The 21701-nt window shown below is 41.3% G+C and overlaps 1 protein-coding gene across 6 annotated transcripts in view; it reads right to left on the bottom strand.

The window, feature by feature from the left end:
• Window positions 1–21701, bottom strand: part of DNM3 (dynamin 3) — a 352871-nt gene that overhangs the window by 263884 nt on the left and 67286 nt on the right. For all 6 annotated transcript variants that reach the window (XM_081120434.1, XM_081120436.1, XM_081120431.1 and 3 more), the window contains exons 3-4: window positions 18180–18329; window positions 16767–16970 (exon numbers count right to left, since the gene is read on the bottom strand). In XM_081120434.1, coding sequence (XP_080976560.1) covers window positions 16767–16970; window positions 18180–18329 — 354 coding nt within the window. The remainder of the gene's footprint in view (window positions 1–16766; window positions 16971–18179; window positions 18330–21701) is intronic.

Below are 21701 nucleotides of genomic sequence, written 5' to 3'. Positions count from 1 at the left end.
ATTTAAAGTGAGAGTATAGAAAAGATATAAAATAAAAGTACTGATCAAAAGAAAGCTGGAGTGGCCCAACCAGAATGGCTCAGTGGTTGAGCACTGACCTATGATCCAAGATATCGGGATGCGATTCCCAGTCAAGGTACATGCCCAGGTTGTAGGCTCAATCCCTTATAGGGATCATGCAAGAGGAAGCCAATCAATGACTCTCTCTCATCATTGATTTTCTATCTCTGTCTCTCCCTCTCCCTTCCTCTCTCTGAAAATCAATAAAAACATATTTTAAAAAAAGATAAAGAAGGCTGGAGTGGCTATTTAACAGCAAATGTAATCAATTTTAGAGAAATAAATATTACTAGGAATAAAGAGAGAGACATTTATAATGATAAAGGGTTCAATTTATAAAGAAGACATGATAATCTTAAATGTATAAGCAAGCTAATAACAGATCTTCAAAGTACTTAAGCTAAAGTTGGCAGAACTAAAGGGAGAAATAGACAAATCCACAAATATAGTTGGGGATATAATGTTTCTCTCGGTAACTGAAAGAACAAGTAAATAGAAAAATCAAGAGATATACAAGAGTTAAACAACACTAGCAACAAACTTGACCTAAAGGGCAGCAATGGAACAAGTCTCTCAGCAACAGTGGGATATACATTCTTTACAAATGCATACTGGTTATTCATCAAAATGGACCATATGTGGTGCCAACAAACAAATTTCAATACATTTCAAAGGCACAAAGTCACACAGGTCTTAATATCAGAAAGTTATGTGGAAAATGCCAAAATATTAGGAAATTAACAGCATATTTCTAAAGTACCATAGTCAAAAGGGAAGTTACAGGGAAATTTAAAAATATTTTAAAGAATGAAATAAAAGCATGACATATCAAAATCTGTACTATACAGCTAATTAAGTACTCAAGAGGGAAATTTATAGCTTTACAATATCACTACGGCCAAATAAAAAAGCTTTAAGACCAATTATCTAATAAGCTTTGATCTTAGGAAGCTAGAGAGAGAATAGCAAATTAAATCCAAACTAAGTACCAGGAAGGAAATAATAAAGATAAGAATGGAAATAGATGAAATAAAATACAGATAAACAATATACAGGGTGTCCAAAAAATGTATACACACACTTTGAATAATGATAAAGGCAGTGTTTATTAAAATACATTTCATTTTCAAAACTGAGTTATCAGCTGTTAAAGTATATACACATTTTTGGGGGACACTCTTGTTATAATTTATATAACCAATTAAACCAAATGCCGACTCTTTGCAAAGGTCAATACAATCGTCTGCTTGCGCTCTCTGACTCAGTATTGCACTGGAGCTCCCAGCCAGTGAAACAAGGCAAGACGAGTACTTCAAATGGATACGGTTGTAAAGAAAAGAGTAAAACTGTCTTTATTCACAGACAGCAAGATTATGTATAAGGAATATTTTAAGGAATCTACCAAAGGCTACCAGAACCAATAAGGGGATTAATTAAGATCACTGAATATAAAGTCAGAAAGCAAAAAATAAATTGTACACATCTATAGACCAACAAAAATTTGAAAAACAAAAATGTTTTAAATACTATTTATAATAGCATACAAAAATATAAAATACACGAGGGTAAGTTTGATACAATATACAGAAGACGTATGCTCAGAACTAAAATACACTGCAGAGAAGACCTAAACTAAATGAAAAGAAATACCATGTTCATTGACTGGGGCATTCAATACTATTAAGTCAGTTCTCTCCAAATTGGTCTATAGCAGTGCTGCTCAATAGGATTACTGAAATAATAAAAATGTTCTATAAGGGAGCTTTCTAATAGTGAAGCTATTAGCCACATGTGGTTACTGAGGTGTGGCTGAGGAACTAATTTATTTATTTATTTATTTATTTTGTCTCATTTTAATTAATTTTAACTTTAATTAATAGCCATATGTGGCTGGTGGCCAGCATATTATATTAGATAGCATAAGATGTATAGATTTAATGTAATTCCAAACAAAATCCCAGTGAGTTTTTAGTTGAAACTGACAAACTAATTAAAATATTCAAAGGAAAAGACAAAGTACTAATATAACCAAAAAGATGAAGGAAAAAACTTTGCACTATCTGATTACAAGGCTTACTATAAAGCTACAATAATTAAGACAGTGTCATAGTGGCATAGGGATAGACACATAGATCAGTGGAGCAGAAGAGGGTTCAGAATTACAGATTATACACAAACACACACACACAACTGGTTTTGAACAAAGATGCCAATGTAATTCAATGGAGAAAAGATACCTGTTGAAAATGAATGGTGCAGACACAATTGTACATAGACATGGAAACCAATGAACTCTAACCCTCCCTTACTTCACAGCATACATGCACAAAAAAGAATTACAGAGCTACAGTTGAAGCTAAAGCTACAAAACTTCTAGAAGAAATCATAGGACAAAAATCTTTGCAAACCTGAGCTGGCAAAGATCTCTCAGGATTAAAAAATGTGCGTATTTTAAACATTAATGAATTGCACTTATCAAAATAAAACTTGTTCTTTAAAAGATATACTAAAAGAATATTTAAAAAGTTAGCTATGGACCAAGAGAAAATAGTTACATTACATGATGAAAGATCTGGATCCAAATATATATATTTTTAAACTTCATAACTTGATACTAAGAAAACAATTTAAAATAGGCAAAAGATTTGAACAGACACTTTACAAAAGAAGATTTACGAATGGCCCAGAAGGGTATGAAATAACACTCAGCATCATGAGTCATCAGGGAAATGCAAACCCATACACAGGTATTACAATGACTGCAATTAAAATGAAATTAGAAATACTGCATATTGGTGAGCTTGTGGGGTAACTGAAACACTCATATTCTGCTGCTGGGAATAAAACTTGTGTCTTAAAAATATTAAATATACACTCACCCAGCAATTCCACTCTTAGGTATCTTCCCAAGGGAAATGAAAATGTGAACATAGAAAAAACCTGTACATAGATATGAGTGGGGGCTTTCTTTGTAATCACCCAGAACTGGAGAACGCCTAAATTTCCATCAACAGGTGAATGGATCGACAGAATGCGGCATTTCAACTCGATGAAATACTCAATAATTTAAAAGAATGAACTACTGAAAACTGCAAAAGCATGGATGATTCCCCAAGACAATATGTTGAGCAAAAGGAGCTAGGTGCCAAGACTACTTACTATATGATACCATTTTCTATGAAAAGACAAATCTAACTGATAGTGACAAAAAGCAGATCAGGTTTCCTGGAGCCAGGAGCAGGGGCCAGCGTGGGAACGACTGGGAAGGAGCACAAGGAAACCTCTATGGTGATGGGATTGTTCTTTATCTTGGCTGTGGTGATAGTTGCATGGGTATAGATCAAAACTCACCAAACTTTACACTTAAAATGCACAGCTCCCTACCCGAACCTACTGTCTCAGGGAGCCTCGAGGTAAGCACAGTAAGTTGAAAGAGAGAGAAGAGCACGGGGGAAGGATATTGGTGGCAAGGAAACAAAGAAATCAAGCAGATTGAACGCCACTGTCTAGGAGAAAGCTGTAGGTGCAGTTATTTCTGCATGGAATTAACTGGAAGCAGATAGTTGAGCTTACTGAGTCTCTTTTTTAAGAAACTGTATTCTCAAAGAATCAAAAAGCCTAGCCTGAAAAGGGATTTGATATCTTGAGTCTTAAAAAACCTTTATGGCCCCAAGTTTTTACAAGTAGAAAGCAGTGTGTGATGCTGTGCATAGCCCCCTTCCACTTCAGATATGGCCCAGAGGATCACAGACAAGGAAGAAAGTGCCAGACAGAGAAGCCCTCGGAGGACAAGGGACAAGGGAGATCCTCCCAGAAGGCACCCTGAGTATTTCATCAGGAAACTCCTTTCCCTCCAGGGTCAGAAATCCTCACACCAGCCTGCCCAGGAGGAGTCCCTGGCTGTGGGCCCGGGACTGTTACAGCTTCCACTCTTACCTTCTCATACAGGAGTTTTTACTGCAGACAGTAACTAAGGATGCTCCGCACACGGCCCTCAGCAATCTATTTGGAATCCTGAACAGATACTTCAGACAGCTGACTGCTAACCACAAAATGTCCTGGCCCAGAACACCATCCAGGGCCTCTGCTGGCAACAGCAAGGAAACTACCCAGAGTTCCAGCTGGTGAACTTGGGACTAGTTAGTAACACCAGCTCTCTCTCTCTCCTTTAATGACACCCTTCACTCCCAAGCCAAATCCAAGCTCCTCTGGTCATCTGTCCTCTTCTGAACAGCAGAAACTGAAAAGTTTCTCCTACAGCAAAAGTTTCATTAAATCTATGCGCTCTGCTTGCACCTACTATATAGGGAACCTGATTTGCAATATATGGGCCACTATGGGCACTACAAGAAACTATGATTTACATACACACACACATGCTCATACGAACTACTACTGTTCTTTGAAAGGATGGCTCCGGCTCTGTGCGCCATCACGGCTTATAAAGATGACAGCTCAAATGTGGAAGGAGCCTTGGGCAAGGGATAAATGTTGGCAGCCCTGAGCAAGGCCAGGCAGGCAGGAAGTAGAAAGCAAGGGTTAAGTTTACAGGGTGAGATTTAAGTTTAATAGCTCTTTGCTTCCTGAAACTGCTAAAACTATTGGTTTTTTAAGTCTTCTATAACAGAATTTCTGCAGGAAAAATGACTTTTCACGTCTAAAACTCCACAGCCACAAACCCACTTTTTAACCAATGGAACAAGTTAGTTTTATATCATACTTTTAAACTGCCAGGCACTTTCTAAGTATTTTGCAGATACTAACTCATTTCATAACCACCCTGTAAGGAAGGAATTATAATTACCCCCATTTTACAGGTGAGAAAACTGAGGCATGGAAAAATTAAGTCGTTTGTCCAAGATCACAAGCTGGTAATGGGTGGAGCCAAGATTCAAACCCAAGCAGTTTGGCTCCAGAGTCTGTGCTATTAAACACTAGGCTGCCCTGTTTTACAATGTAATTTTATGTTGTTTGCTTTCATTAATGTAATTTCTTATTAAGGCAGAGTTTCTGTAAAATGTCTCTTGGTTATTTTAGCAGAACAGCTTGTCCTTCATTTCAGCAAGCTGCCCACTTCCTCCCCTCGCTGCCGTTCTGCCAGTCCTCTCACTGTGCCATCTGGAACCATCTCTGTTGTCACCAAATTGCTCCAACACACTCCTGCTCTGGTCTAAACAACGGTTCTCACTTCCTTGCCGTCACTTAAACCCAGCTCTCTCCCTCATGCCTCTCGGGTGCAGACTGCATGTTTTCCTGGGCTCCATGGAGCTCAGGGTTGAAGGGAAAGAGAGTAGATGTTAGTGAAGTTTTCTCGCTCCTCAGTGCTGCTCCAAACCTCTGTCCCTCCTTATTGTTGTCATCTAGGAAATGCCCAGACACTCATCTTACACACACACACACACACACACACACACACACACACACACTTGATTGAAGGTTTGAGTATCATGCTCACTACCCGTAGTTCCACCATTATCCGAGCAGCTTCATTGTATGTGGAGATGACATATCCAGTCTTCTTGATGTATTTAGACCTCTCCTACTCGATGGTTTTTATCTGCATGCCATTTTAGCAGTTTCCTCCCATGGCCACATCCTGGACGTTTGTAAGCTGACTTGTTCCAGCTGTACATCTTACACTCTGACGGTCTACTCTCTAACCACGAACTCCTATTCTCCCCATGCCTTTGTTCCTACTATGAATAATGCACTGCTACTCTTCGGTCTCATCCCGAACCCCATCCCTGAACCATCCCATTTCCCCCCAAAACTTACAGGTCCTGCCTGGCTTCACTTTCTTCCCTTCTTCCAAGGATTTCACAGTCCATCTTTCCAATGATTATTTTTCCAATAGCCTCAACTCTCTTGCCCACTGTGTCTTCCATCCAACAGATCCTGCAAAATTCTGACTCAAAAGCAATGCAAATATTTGCCTGTCCAGCCCCCTAGCTGCTGAGTGAAGCTCGGCGCACGTGTGCTCTGGCCCCAGTGGAGTCCTTCGGTGTCGCCCACTCGCTCAGAACTTCTCCCTTTCCCCACAGCGGTTCAAAATGCCGTTCTCCTCAAACATCTTACACAACTCCCTGCTCTCCTATCCTCCTTCCCGTCCTCCACTCCCAGTCTTTTCTCAGCCCACAGCCTTGCTTCCAACTTAGAAAAATCTACGTCAACAGGCAATAAATTCTTCAAATGCCTCTCCAGATATCTCCAAATTAACCACTATCTGCATGTACTTTCTTATTTCATTCTTGTCTCAGTGGAAGAAATAGTTCTCCTACTCAAGAAATATTGCAGAATAGAGGGAGGAAAAAAGGAAAGAAAAGGGAGGGAGAGATGGAAGATTGGGGGGGGAAGGGAGGGAGGGAGAAGAGCAGGGGAGGAGGGAGAAAGGGAGGGAAAGAGGAAGGAAGGAAGGGAGGGAGGGAGGAAGCTGGAGGGAGGAACCCTGAAGTCAGCTAAGGAAAATGAAAGTCTTACAGAAATTTCGAAGAGTTTTGTTTTGTTTTCTTTTTTAATGGTCATATTTTGTATAAATAAATTGCCACAAAATAAAGTTATGGATCTGGTTTGGACAGATATTCTGGGGATGGCTTGTAGAATACGTTTCTATAGCAACTTTTAAAAGAGCTACTACTGCTATGCCAATGGTAATGTCAGAAGCTCGTGGTCACATCAGATTCAGGAGTTAAGATTTAAATGTATAGGTGACTATTAATTGTGTTTAAATGTCTTTGAATTTTTTTTTAATCCTCACTCCAGAATATGTTGTGGTTTTGTTTGTTTTGGTTTTGGTTTTTTAACTGATTTTTTTTGAGAGAGAGAGGAAAGGAGAGGGAAGAGAGAAAGAGAAATATCGACATGAGAGAGAAACATTGAATGGTTGCCTCCCGCACGCAACTTAACTGAGGATGGAACTGGTGACCTTAGGGTGTACAGGACAATGCTCCAGCCAACTGAGCAACACGAGCCACAGCTAAATGTCTTTGAATTTTGAAACAAGGAGACATGAGAACACAACTGATTTTAATTAAACACTTCCACTTTGAATAGCAATGCAACACATTCATATATTAATATAATGAGAATTCCTGAGAAAAGATTCATATCTCTAATTTGTAATCAAATTAAGGGAGAGATTATGTTTATTGCTTTCTAACATATTTTTAGACTTCTTCATAAACTATATTCCTTTTCCACATTTAAATTTCTACATTCAAACTCCACAAAGAGCAACTGAGGGAAAATTTGGACATGTTCAAGCCACGTCTCTACAGTGACCCCAAGTGGCCAAAGGAAGGAACATGTCAGTTTTAGGATTCCACATCTCAAATTTCCTTTCACACTGATAAAACCTTGATGACAATAACATGTTCCACTTTCATAGCACATTCACTTCTGGCAATGTGCTTTCACACTTCTCTCATTCCTATTTTTTAAAAAAAATTCAAATACATATCTGTTCATATTCATGATCTAAATCTATTCTCTTTCTTCTCTTTCATAGTAAGTTTCACAATCAAAGTCATTTTCTCTTTCCCAGTAAAAATAGTATATCAAAGAGTACATACTTTTATAAAGAAGATTTTCTTGGGATGAGAACTTTTAATATCTACTGTCTTAGCAACTAAAAAAGCTTTTTTTATAGGTCTATATGATAAGTATCTTTTGTTGACACATTTCCAAGTCTAAGGTCTAACATACTTTTTATGGTATATATAAATCCTGATATAATTTTAGACATAATTCTATGATTCAATATACATTTTAAAAGCTCGAATGGAAACTTTCCTCTACACTTGGGCCGGGCTCTTTATCAACCTACGGATAAACTACTCACTCTTTTGCAAATGGGCTGATTGTTAACAAAAGATTGAACAAACCCACTTGACTTGTACATGCATAAAACTCTTAGCATTCAAGTATATACAATGCAAAATAGCAGCATGATTTGAAATGTGCATCTGTAATTCCCAGAGTTCAGAGTATTACGGTACGATGATATATTGCACACACCTACTATCAAAGTTCTGATCACACAGGAGTGTAGGGTCATTTGTTTCTGCCCTCCCTGCTTTCTTCAGAGCAGACGTTTAAGTTATTCTCTGGTCAAGCCTAGTACATAGGAGATGCTCGATTTAAAAGAATGATTGATTGAACAGAACTGATATAAAATGATTTTTTTTTTCAAAGACCACAAGCCTTTTTGGTTTTAGCCTCTGTTACTAGCACTTTCTCCATTAAAGAAAAATTAATTCATTCTATAAGTCTCATTCATGTTAGAAATAAGCTCAAAAATATATCCCTTTAAGAAGTGAAAGCATGGCATCTATGAGCAATGCAGCAAGTCATTTCTTCTTAAAGTATAAGATATCTTTACACATACTAATTGATTCGATTAATATCAGGTAGGATTTGGGTTCGTGTGCAATTATTTAACATCTATTAACTTCTTTAATTTGGTCAAATATTTAAGCTAAGAATTTCAAGGTATGCTGGGAACCCAATTGAAAGGGAAAATCGCTGCAGAGACAGACAGGCTGCCTGGAAACAGGTTTTCTCTATGGAGTGCTCTTGTATTTGCATTTGATAAAAACATTCATCGGATTCTGAGTGCTACTTAATGCCCGACGCTTGAAGCTTCTGTTCAACTTAATAGCACCTCCAGGACCAGACGGAAAAGTAGACGTCTGCTAAATGGTGCCAAAGGTCAGCAAATATCAGTTTACATCACCCCTGGACTTTAACTTTTTCCAGATTGAAGAGGGAGACGTGTTGAAAGCCAAAAGCTTGAGGAGGTGGGTTGAACACACCTCCACAAAACAAATAAGGAAGTCTGCCTCCAGCTTCTGATAAGTTCGCAAATTTCATCTCAAGAGAGAATGGTGCCGTCTTCCCAGCCAGAGGTCTAACCTCCTGGAGAGGTTTTTTATACTCCAGGAAGACCTCTAGTCATGCTAGATTTAGAAATGAAATTCATTTTCTGTGAAATAAATCACCATGAAAGGACTTTCCAGACACATTTGCCTCCCTGGTGAGGCCTTTGAACAGCCCTGTATTGTAGACGACAAGCTTGATGGGTGATGCTGACAAATGGCTGTGCCCAGAAGATAAAAGGCACAGTCAGAGTCTTCATGGATAATGAACTCGTGCTCAGGTAATAAATCAACACCACCACTGGGATGGACTCCTCTGCTTTCTATACAGATACTGTGAGTGTCACTCTATGATGAACTGCTCAGCTAAGGTATAGAAGTATGTATGAAACACATGAATGTTCGTGTCACTTCTGGCCATGTTGAAGAGCAGTGTAAACGGGGAGTCTTTATTATAGGACCATTAGAACCTATCAGGAAAGGTGGACATTACACGATCATAAATAAACTCTGTGATAAAAAAACTATCTCCCCACTAATCAATCTAACCAACTAACCTCATCTGTACACATATCTTCTGCTTTTCCTACTGTTAAAATGGAGAAACAATACCCAGTCCTCTCCTGTGCATGGCAAGGACTCTCACAGGTGCCCTCCATTATATCTCCCTCCCCTAATCAAGGATTTCTCCCATATATTTCTTCAGCCTTTATCCTGCTTCTCCTACCCCATCTCTGTCCTTGATCACCAATTTTCTCTCTCCTGGATCATTCTCATCAACACACAAACACGCCATAATGTCCCTCACCTTTCAGAGACGTTCTCTTGATCTTATACCACTAAGTGTCCCGTTTTTCTGTTTATGTCCACAGTGAAACTTGAAAGAGTTTTGGTCTATATTCTGTTTCCACTTTCTCACATCCAAGTATCTTCTGAGCCTCCTCTAAAAAGGTATTCCTACCAATCCCTTCCTATCAAGGTCTCCAACGACTTTCATGTGCCAAATCCAAGGGTCCGTTCTGTACCCTCATCTCTATCAGATGAGCACGTGATAGTCTGGTTTAGACACAAAGATTGGCAGGTAGTGAGGACTCAGACTCACGTCAAGGCTGCTTTGCCTCCGTTTACTACAGAATATTTTAGCAAGCAGTGGAAAAGGTTCATGGGCTAAGAATACAAGTGACTCAGTGGGTGCTGCTTCCCAGCACCTTCCCGGCTCCTCGCAGTGGAGCACTTTAAGTGTGAAGATTAATATGGCCTATGAGGACTGGGGAGGCTGCCAGCCCAGAAAGACGAAAGATATGGTCACGCTGCCTTTTAAGCCATTAGGTTGGGTGCACCACTTCATCACTGTGTCATCGGGCTTCCTCGCAGTCTCTGAGTGGTTGACTCGGCCTTGACCTACCCTCCTCGATCTCTAGCAGCACTGGGCACAGCTGATCACAACGTCCCCCCTGAAGCCCTCTTTCCCGCTCCTTCGGGAATGCCACTCAGTTCTCTCCCGCTTCCCAGTCACCTCTGCTTTTTCTCCCCCTTCACCAGGGCTGTTTCCTTGGTCGTCCTTCTGTTCTCTGTCTTCGTTGATTTCCTACAGAGCTTCAACTCAACTGGTCTCACGAAACCAGACACCATCTGAATTAGTTCCCTAGGGCTTTCCCAACAAATAAGCACAGACTGGTGGCTTAAAACAACAGGAACTTACTTTCTCACGGTTCTGGAGGCCAGAAGTCTGAAATGGAGGTGTTAGCAGGGCCGCGATCACGCCCTCAAAGCCTCTAGAGGAGGATCCTTCTTTGCCTCCTCTAGCCTCTGGTGGCTCCTGGGAGTCCTTGGGGGTGGCAGCATAGCTCCAATTACCGCCAACATTTTCACAAGGCCTCCCCCGTGTCTCTCAAACCTCCCTCTCTTTTCTCTAACAAAGACTGGCCATTGGATTTCAGGTCCACCCTAAATCCAGGATGATCTCGTTTCAAGATTCTTAACTTAATTTCACCTGCAAAGACCCTGTCTCCAAATAAGAATACATTCGCAGGTATGGGGGGGTTAGGCCTGTGACACATCTTTTTGGGGAATACCAGTCAACTCACTGCTCCACCTCTAGGCTGATATCTCCCAGAGTCACAACCCCAGCTTGAAACTCTCCCTCCAATCCCAGCCTCTAGCATCGCTACTAGTACACTCCTAAATTTGCATTTCCAAAATAGGCCTCTTTGCCCTCCCCAAACGTTTTCCTCTCTTGTCTTCCCAAGTGCAGTAAATGGCATTACCACTTAGGTGGTTTCTTCCAGTAAAACTCTTGGAGTCATCCTCGCCAGCCTGCTTTTACTATCAGTAAACCGTGAGTACACTGTCAGCACCACTTTCCAAGTGTCTCTTGAGTCCAACGGCGGCTTCCCTCTGGACCATTTCTCCCTTATTCCACATTGACTTTCTCCCCACAGGATCCCTTTGAAGGAATAATCTAACTGCTCTCCCCGTTTCTACTCACACCCCTCTTTTAGTCATTTCTTCTCACAGCGGGCAGACCGACCCATGAAAACATAAATCAGATCGCCTCTCTCTACCCTCAAAACCCTCCAGGGGCAGCGCATGACACTTTGAACAGGATACAGTCTTTGTCAAGGCCTAGGGGACCCCACAGGGCCTGGGGCCTGCCTGCCTCCGTGGTGGCAGAACCTACTCCTCCCTCCCTCTCACCGAGCTCCATCCTCAGGCGCCCCCTGCTGTCCCTTTATGTGTCGAGCTGGCTCCACTCCCGGTCCTTGGTGCTTGCTGTCCCCTCTGCCTGGAAGGCTCTGCCTCCAGAAATTGACAGGGCCTGTTCCCTCAGTTCCCTGCTCACATGCCGCTTCCACAGCCCTTCAGTCCAGAATCACATTCCCAAGCGCTCTCTCTTCCTTTATCCTGTTTTAATTTTGTCATGATGCAACCAACATGATGCAAACCTGACATTACGATAATGGTTTATCTGCCATCTGCCCATTTCCCTCGTGAGGATATGAGCCCCACAGGCCAAGCGTTTGGTTTTGTTCACACTGTATTCGTGACGCTCCGCGTGGCACCTGCCATATCGTCCTTGCTCATCAACAGCATGTCAGATAAATGAATAAGCAGTAAAATGACCCTCTAAGACTAGTTAAAGCAATGCAGCCATGTTAAAACCTGATATTTAAAAAGTGAAATCACAAATTGAGCCAGTTGAAGATCATTTTCACGGGGTGCTTTTAGGAAATAATGAGGAGGTAGTCACGTGAGACTAGAACCACGAACTCTTCCAAATCGATTCTTTTCCCAGCATTTATAATATCTGCTTGAGACATTCAGTCTCTACGTTTGACAAGGGGCCTGTTTCTTATACAAAGATAAGATGCAGAGATATTCCAATAAATCTCTCCCTCACACAAAAAAGTTATATGGCAAAATCTAATTCAACATTACTTTAACAATGTTTTCCCATGTTAGTATCATAAAAGTTCATCAAGCAGCTTTCGCTCCAATTTTATAAAATTCTAATGTGTGTTCATGATTATTCCTGAATGAAGTGTTTAAAAAGCAGCTGGGATGAGAAAATTGAACGATACAATAGCAAACTAGACCTACTGGTGGCAGAGGTATGTGGGCTCCTTCACGCTTCCACTACTTACCATCCTTTATTTTATTTTTTTTAATATATCTTTATTGATTTCAGAGAGAGGAAGGAAGAGGGAGAGAGAGATAGAAACATCAATGATGAGGGAGTCATTGATCAAGCCCACAACCCGGGCATGTGCCCTGACTGGGAATCGAACCCCGATCGCCTGGATCCTAGGTCGACACTCAACCGCTGAGCCACGCTCGGCCGGGCTTACCATCCTTTAGACCAAAAGCAAGTTCCAGAACCTTTCTCAGCTCCTCTTACATAAACTGGGCAATGCCACCTACCCAACAGGATACCGGTGGCTATAACATCTCACACAGAGTGTTATTACACAATTCATTTCACTTGAGTTAATGCCTGCTGTGATCCAAATCACATCCCCTAAAATATAAAATGTTCATTTCATCAAGCAGATCCTCTGTCCTATTTCTCTGGGGACTTCTGTGACCTCGTGCGCATAAGAGAAGATATGATGCAAACAGAGAGCTTATCTGTAAGACTGGCAGAGAGTCACGAAAATAATCAGAAATATGTACTGAGCATCTACCTAGTCTAGTGTCCCACTGAGTGGTCCAGCTTACAGAGTGTACACTCCTGACCATGAACACTTTGCCTGGCTCAATAGATGCCTTCTGAATGTCTGTCAAAAGACAAATTAATGAACTAACTAACAAAGGCAGTGATTGAATTGTTAATGTATCTGAGTAGACGTTCTAACTAGCAGAGGAAGTGTTCCTGAGAGGAATCGATGCAGTCTCCATGGTGAGACTGGGCTAAGAACCCTAGTCTGGCCCTTTTACTCTCAGTCCATGAGCAGCAGTTGGCATAATGCCGTAAACACAGCAAGCCGAGCTAAGGACAACCTTCCTTCCACCTGACCCCAGCCCTGGCCCCAATAAGGTCTTCTTTTACCCACAATTAATCTAGCAACTCGCAGGTGAATCTGAAATCATTTTTATTTTTATGATACATTATTAAAATATTCAAAATAATTCTATTATAATTCTAAGCCTCACTAATTCATATGAGTGTAAGCAGAAGTTTGGTCACAGAAAGCTACTGATTGTTTTTACAGGTTTATTATCACTCTAAACTATGGACAATAAATAACAAAACAGTGTCCTTTGAATCTTTCCAAGGGGGAAAATGACTGCTAGCATCTGGCTCGCCATTTGGAGTTGGAAATATCTTTACAGATATATTTATCTTATTTAATTGTCAAAGCAACCTTTTGAGATAAGGTTTATTACAATTTCATTTCATTTTAGAGATGGGGTAATACGGTTCAAAGACATTAAGTAACTTGCCCAAGGACATGCAACCAGGACATGAAAGACCTGCTTTCAAACCCTGTGTTCTTTCATCTACACCATTTAATATAGCAGTTAACTAAAGTGATCTGATGAAGAGGAAAGAGCACGAGATGAGGAGGGAGGGGCCCCCACAAAGGCACTGCATGGTCAGAGGCATGCTATTCAACACGGTGTATCACCCCACAGTAAATTTTCTCTCCCCAAAACAGGACCTCAAGCCAGCCAACCTCACAGTTTTCTGCCGAAACTGAAACCAAAGGATGTAAGGGCACTTTGAAAGGTCAAGACCTCTCTGCAGGGAAAAACACATGTAAAACTTTATATAATTCTGATGACTAGGAGTTTGACCTTTGCCAATCCCCTTGAAGTTGTACTAAAGATTCCTGTTTGGTCGGTAAAACCATTTTTCACAAATAATGCAACAGGCAATGTTGAGCTTTGTCTACCCACAAATTTGTGTCATTCAACGTACACTGAGAGAATCATTCATCCTGAAACTTATTTTAATATATAGCACACATAAAAATTTTCCAGCGTCACAGTACTATTTATTTTCTAAAAGCTATCATCTTTGAATATCATTATGCAAATAATTTAATACTAATTTATCAACATAAACTCCCTTCCCAAGTATATACAGGGTGGGACAAAAGTAGGTTTACAGTTGTTCATATGGAAATTAATACAATAATTAATAATAATATAAGAATAAACTCTGTTTCCTGTACTCACAACTGTAAACCTACTTTTACCCCACACCATATTTAAATACACCCAAATCCTACTCAGGTGAAAATGGCCTTAATTTAGTATAAAATAGCTACTGCCTAAAATAGACCACCTCTCAGAAAAAGATATAATTATGTACCTTGGTGGATCAGATTACAAATCAGGCACCTGGAATAAAAAATGGTCCTGTTATCTAAATAGGTTATCCTCGCTAGGCAAGCACAAAAATTCAGGAAAGATGGACATAAAGTGCTGAGAACAGGCCCCTTGTGTAGCCACCAAATTAATCATGAAGACCAACAGTGCAACAGATGTCATGACCAGATTTCCCTCATCCCAATTCAAATGTCTTCTATATGAAAATGTCCTGGTTATTAAAGTTCCTTAAGATCAGAGTGGGGAATGATGAAATGGAATGAGAAATTGTGGAATAAGAACCTCTAAGAAAGTCATCCCTCCACAAAAGCAGTAAAAAATCATTGGCAAAAATTGTCAAAATTAACCTTTTCAGAACTCTGGAAATTAATCAAAGGCTTACAACAAACTGAAAGGTATTTATTCAACAAAAATGGCTGGATCTCAGTAAGCACAGTGAGATTTGTGGTGTCTGAACTTTCCCTGTTCTCATGCCCATCTCCTCATCACTGTGGTAGCCTTGAAAACCGAAAATTCCACAATCACAGGGAAATCTGGCAGCTAGCCACCCACCCTATTGCAAAGTCAATGACTCACATCCATGCAGGCACAGAACTTTGCTCAGAATTTTAGTGCCCCACTCTTATAGCTGAATGGACAGCAGAGGATCGCCAATCACTTGAGAAAGGTCTCTGAGATCAAAGACAACGACCAAAACAACCAACCAGAAAAAATGGACTCAGAGACATTGTAGATTATATAAGGAAACCCCAAAAAGCTCCCATTAAAATCTTTAGAAAGGACATTGCACGAGGAACCAAGAGCTGAAGGGATAGAAAACAATAAAAATAACATTCACCCACTGGGAAAATGCTATTGCAACTTACTAAGTGAAATCAGAAATGAAAAATTTATTAGAGGAGCTGGAGATCAAGTGGAATGAATCCTGCAAAAAGCAGAACAAACGGATGAGGAAACAGATGTAAAAATTTAAAAATGGGGATTGATCCCAGAGCTCTAACATGCTAATGATAAGAATTCCAGATAAGGAGACAGAAGATGGGAGCAATTAATGATCAAAGAAGCCCTAGAATCGCAGACCACACACCTCGGTTTTGACCAGGCATGTCACTGATGACTTCCACAGTTACTTTAAACAGACACAGGAAGATCCAACACCGGGGTCTCTGAAGAGAAACTCTTTTTTTTAAAATTTGCCTTTATTGTTGAAAGAATTACAGATGTCCCCTGTTTTTCCCCATTGACCCCTTCTACCTCGATCTCCCCCCCAGGCCTTCACCACACTATTGTCTGTGTCCGTGGGTTATGCATATAAGCATGTAAGTTCTTTGGTTAATCTCTCCCCCACCCACTCCCTCACCCCTCTTCCCTCTGAGATTTGTCAGTCTGTTCCCTGTCACTGGATCTATTTTGTTAATCAGTTTATTTTGTTCTTTAGATTCCACACATAAGTGAGAATATTATGCTAAGTGAAGATAAACTCTTACTACTCGGCTCAGAGAAATTTTAAAAAATCAGATCCTCAGCATAAATAAGGGACTTTTCTGGATTCTGAAATGCCGATAAATTCCTGCTTTTATAATGTATATTTCTGTCAAGTAATTGTAAGTTAAACATCTTCCATGCATTAAAAGAGCTTCCTGTGTTAAAGAAATAAAAACCAGATTTTTTTTTATTGGGAGTATATTCAGGTAATGCTTACAATAACCAAGGGGACTGTCTGAATTCTGTCCCAGAAGTTTATTTTATTGGCTTTTTAAAATAAGTAGTTCATGAAGATTAGAAACGTCTATTTTCTTAGATCTCAGTTAATCTTACACTTATTTGCACAGGTTTAGGCTTTATTCCCCGGTTCTTTCTCTTTCAGCGTCTTAAATACAAAAGCTCTAACAATATTAGCAATGGTGAATTTAATGAATAATGAACTCGAGCTTTGAGAATTGAGATTACCCTACATTTTCAACGACTTCCCTTTCATCCTGAGGGCCCCACACTCACCTTGAGGGTCAACATCTTTAGCCAGCTTCAGCGCGTCGGAGTTTGCAAGGTCAGTGTTGGCGGGGGTGACGGCCAGAATGAGACAGTTCTCCCTCGTGATGAACTGCATGATCATCTCCCTGATCTGGTGCTCAATATCCACCGGCTGGTCTCCCACAGGCACCTTAGTAATCCCGGGCAGGTCGATCAGGGTGAGGTTCAACACTGCGTGGAAAAGAAAAGGAGCCTTACATGTCCCTCCAATGCTAAAAAATACCAACAGTGCAGAATCTCCTGTCACTTTCTTGGAAATGGAAAAAGCTCAGCTTTATAGATGATGCATCCAAATAACCCCAACTCAGGGGTGTAGATAAAAAGCAAAGAACAGGAAACGGCTTTGCAAGTTTTCATCATTTTTATGATATGACGGTGCTGTGCCAAATGGTCATCTTCACATAATTTGAAAGGCACTGATCTGCACATCTGACAGTTTTCTCAGAGAGCTGTCAGGTACATAACTGAGGGGTTATAAGTAAAAACCGGTAAGATGTCCAGACACTGGCTGCCAGTCTCAAGCAGGACACTACCTTCAAACAGTGTCAGGTTCTCAGGGTAAGATTTGTCCGTCCCTTTAAAGCATAGCATGTTATTTACAGGGGGTTAGCCACTTAGCCTATTGGAAAGCTGTTAGCCACTCACGGTGCCATGAGATTGCCGTGGGGGCCAGTCTCACAGAGCAGCATTTGGGAGAGCAGGAAACTCCCCCTGACTCGGTGACTCCAGCCCCGACCTGGCTATTGCTCTCTCTTTGTATGAAAGAGTGTTGGCTCCAACTCTTCCTGGGACATCGTAACTGAGCTCATTTCATCTGGGTTCCATTTGAAAAGCAACAGAGCTGGATGGGAAGTTACAGGTTAAAATCGACCCTGCTAAAAATGTAGTCTAAATAGGGGCTATTCCACATCCCACAACCTAGTCGGTTGTCTAGACCATAAGTTGCTGCTGATAGTCTGGAAAACAAATTGCATTTGACTGCTCAGGAAGAAAATGAAGAGAACACTCCAGGCTGCAAGAAAGTCCAATAGGGAAGACCCAACCACAGTACCAAGCACCGCTAAGATTTTTGCAAAGAATGAAGACATTGGAAAGTGGAAGTTTTCATGCATCCCTCTTAGGAATTCTAAAAGTTTAAAATAAACATGAAGAAATTACTTACTTGATTCTGATCTTTTAAAAAGTCACCTCCTCCTGCCTCCCCATAAATAAATCTATGAGCTCTTTGGACCACAGCATTTACGGCCGTATCCAAACACTATCCTAGGAACCCAGTACTTTTTGCGAGAACAAACCATTTTCTATACAAAATAATGCCTGCTAATTAATGTTGTCAAAATTTCTGAGGACAAGAATTTGGAATGTTGTCACTTTACTTACCATGCGGGGAATAGACACGTAAGTTAATGGGTATGGAGGAGATGCCTTTATTCATTCCTGTCACTCGGTCTGTTTCTGCTTCAATCTCATGGCGAACTTCATCAAAATCTGTAAATTTTTTTCCTTTGCAATGTAGAAATTCAGCATATTCTACAAAAAGACAAATTAATACAACCCAAAATCATCCACTCTTGCAATAATTATAAGGAAACAATGTTTTTTTATTACAAGTCACAGTATCCAATACTGTCGCTTAAACCATCAAAATGGGAGCACAAACAAACACAGTTAATGCTGTAGAAATATTAAGCACAGCACAAACGCTAAGGATGTTAAATTTGCTAATGTTCACATAAGCAATTAAGTACGATAAGCAGTCCTTAAACATGCTAGCCTATTAAATAATTTAAAGAGAATTTGGGTCCCTGAAATGACCAAAAAAAACACAACAGCATCTGACTGTCAAAGAAATTAGATGGAGGGCACACACAAAGCCCATCTACTAATCCTATTAGCAATCCTTGTCCAATATCAACATTTTATTATGATGGAATGCTAAGTTATATAAATACAGCTTCAGAAGGCAAGAAGATTTAAAAACAAAATATGCTTTATTCTTTAAAAAGAAAAAAATACGTGGCATAATGTAGCTTTATAACATACTATTCAAAATACCACACCAACTTCTGTAATTTTTTTGTTATTGTTGTTAATCACCCCCCAAGGATATTTTTTCCATTGCTTTGCAAAGAGAGTGGAATGGAGGGAAGGAAGAGGAGAGAGGGAGAGAGCGAGAGGGAGGAACATCAACGTGAGAGAGACACATGGATTGGTTGCCTCCCGCATGCGCCCAGCCCAGGCCTGGCCCTCCCTTGCTAGTCTGATCTCTGCTTGGGCCTCCTGGTGGCAGTACACATTGCCCAGGCCCACCCCAGCTCCTCCGGCCTGGGAAGGCCACAGGCTGCAGAAGTGGACCAATGAGTTTCCGCTTTAACTTACCGAGCACTGTAACGACCCAACCATTGGAAAGTTTGACTGACAGGCAGAGACTATAATTAATTTCTGTCTCTCCTGTCAATGGGCATGAATGTTTCTATCTTCGTTTCTCCATATCATTACGTGTGCATTTTCTGAAAAACAGCACACTGAGACTCCAAGAGCTCACTGCCCAATGGTGGAGACTTGCTCAACATTAAAGCCTTTAGTAGGCTTCGGAAGTCTGGTCTTAAGAAGTTACTGCATCCCTTGGCAAGCTTTTCACACATCTACCCTCATAGGGGCTATTTTTATTAGGATGTAAATTCTCAGAAGATAGAGCCTGTATTTACCCACTCAATGGCTAGGTCAGCACCATGTGAATGCCAGAGTTTAAAATAAGTAGAGGGTAAAATAATAGGAAAAATAAAGAGGAACCAAAGACGGCAAATCCCAGAAAACAAAAATTAATAAGTATAAATGAGTCATAAATAATTTAGAAGAAATGGAAGTGTACTTTCTAGATCAATATACTCTGTGGTAAATGCACACTTAAGGGCTTGTGACGATCATAAGCATTACCTTCACAGAAGTAATAAGCTTCTGAATCAGCGACTACGTTTTCACCGATAATTTAAGTAACACAAACGTGATCTTCTCTTGTTGCCACTAGATGGCACCTACTTGCTTTCTCTGTAGGAAACGCAGGCCCTTCTAGAAGGCTGCAAAATCAATGCAATTTTCAAGTTAGATTTAAACTCATTCCTGGACTCCTGAAAATGCTTTTATCTTGGGATTGAGAGATGACGATTGTGCAGGACCATCTCAGACCTGTGGGTCTTTTTAAGGATAGGATACCACAGATAGATTTAGGGATGCCTGGATGTTTCACCTAATATTTATTGAGTTCCTACTTGCCAGGCAGGCACTGTTTTAGAAACTGAGGATGTAGCAGAGGGGGGAAAAAATAAGTGTCTAGCCTCATGAAGCTTAAGTTCTAATGATGAGAAACAATAAACAATGTGTGTGAGTGCACCAGGCAATAAGTGCAATGGAGAAGATTGAGAGGTAAGGGGGGCCTTAAATGCTGGCGGAGAGGGGTGACTTTGTTACATGCTGTGGCTGAGGAAGGCTTCCCTGATATGATAAAATGACATTTGATCCAAGACTCAAGAGAGGAGGGAGCAAGCTGTGCTCCAAGTAAAACCATCCCGGCAGTGCCTGAAGCAGGCGGGCACTTGGCTTATGGCAAGAACAGCAAGGAGGCCGCTGTGCCAGGAGCACAGGGCACACAGAGGAGGAGGTATGAGATGAGGTCTGATCAGACCGCTTGAAGGGTATGGGACAGAGGGCAAACAAGATGTGACCCAGGTTTTAAACAGGTAACTGTGGCTGCTGCGTTGAGAGCAGGCAATGAGGAGCAAAGGGGGGAGCTGGCTTTTGGGCAGCAATGATGGGGCTCCGGCCAGGGCAGCAGCCATGAGAGTGGGGAGTCCTGGTTAAATTCGAATGGATTTTGAAGGAAAAACCCAACAGGAGTCGCTGATGGATTAAAGGTGGACTACGGGAGGAAGGGAAGAGTCGAGGATAGCTTCAAGAAGCTTGACCTCAGCAAGGGGAAGAACTTTGAAACAGAAAAGACGAAAGTGAAGAGGCTGGAAGGCTGGGGGCTGGGAATCAGGAGCCCAGCTGGGGACCGGGAATGCCCTTGCACAGCCGCTCAGTGGAGAAACGGACGCGGTTAATGCTTAGGGTCGTGCAGCTGTGCCACGCACCATCTCATTCACAGACATCCGACAGGTGCACGTTTATTCCGAAAACTTCCCAGAAGGTGGCAGTGGAGTGCTTGAGGAAAAGGGCAGCTTTTTATAATTAGCACAAAATAAAATGCCTTCGGGGCTGGATATGTGAGAGCCACCTAGAGAGAAGTAAGACTAAGCTAGAGATATACCATTGGAATTCATTCAAGTCGGGCGAGTGGGTGAGATCACTGAGTGGGAGAGGGAGATGGGGAAGAGGTCAGAGTGCTGGGCCACATAGAAGGAAGGTGGTCAGCCAGATAGAAGGAAAACCAAGCTCGACAGGTGGCCCGAAGCCAAGAGGGCGTTTTCTGAGGGAAGGGGACCTTCCACTCCATCAAATGCAGCCCACGCGTCAGGTGAGATGGGAACTAAGAATGGGTCTTGGAGTTGGGCAACTTGAGGGTCCTTCAGCGGGTTCACAAGAGCTGTTACCGTGGAGTGGGGTGGACGACAGCCTGATTGGAACAGACTGAAGAGGGAATGGGAGGAGAGGGTGGGGAGGCTGGTCACAGGCAATTCTTGAAATTCTTTCAAGGAGTTTTGTTGTAAAGGAGAGGGAAACAGTGGGAGGGCAACTGTGCCCTTCCCCACAGATCTCGTCCTGGGCATCCCTTCCTTCTGGCTGTTCCCAAGTTGTAATCTTTTATAATAAACCAGTAATCTGGTAAGTAACATGTTTCCCTGAGTTCTGTAAGACACTCTAGCAAATTGATTGAACCCGAGAAGAAGGTCATGGGAGTCTCTG

This window comes from Miniopterus schreibersii, assembly GCF_964146895.1.
Source record: "Miniopterus schreibersii genome assembly, chromosome: 19".
Taxonomy (NCBI): domain Eukaryota; kingdom Metazoa; phylum Chordata; class Mammalia; order Chiroptera; family Miniopteridae; genus Miniopterus; species Miniopterus schreibersii.
The sequence above is the reverse complement of the archived record's forward strand: the minus strand, read 5'-3'. Positions and strand labels throughout refer to the sequence as shown.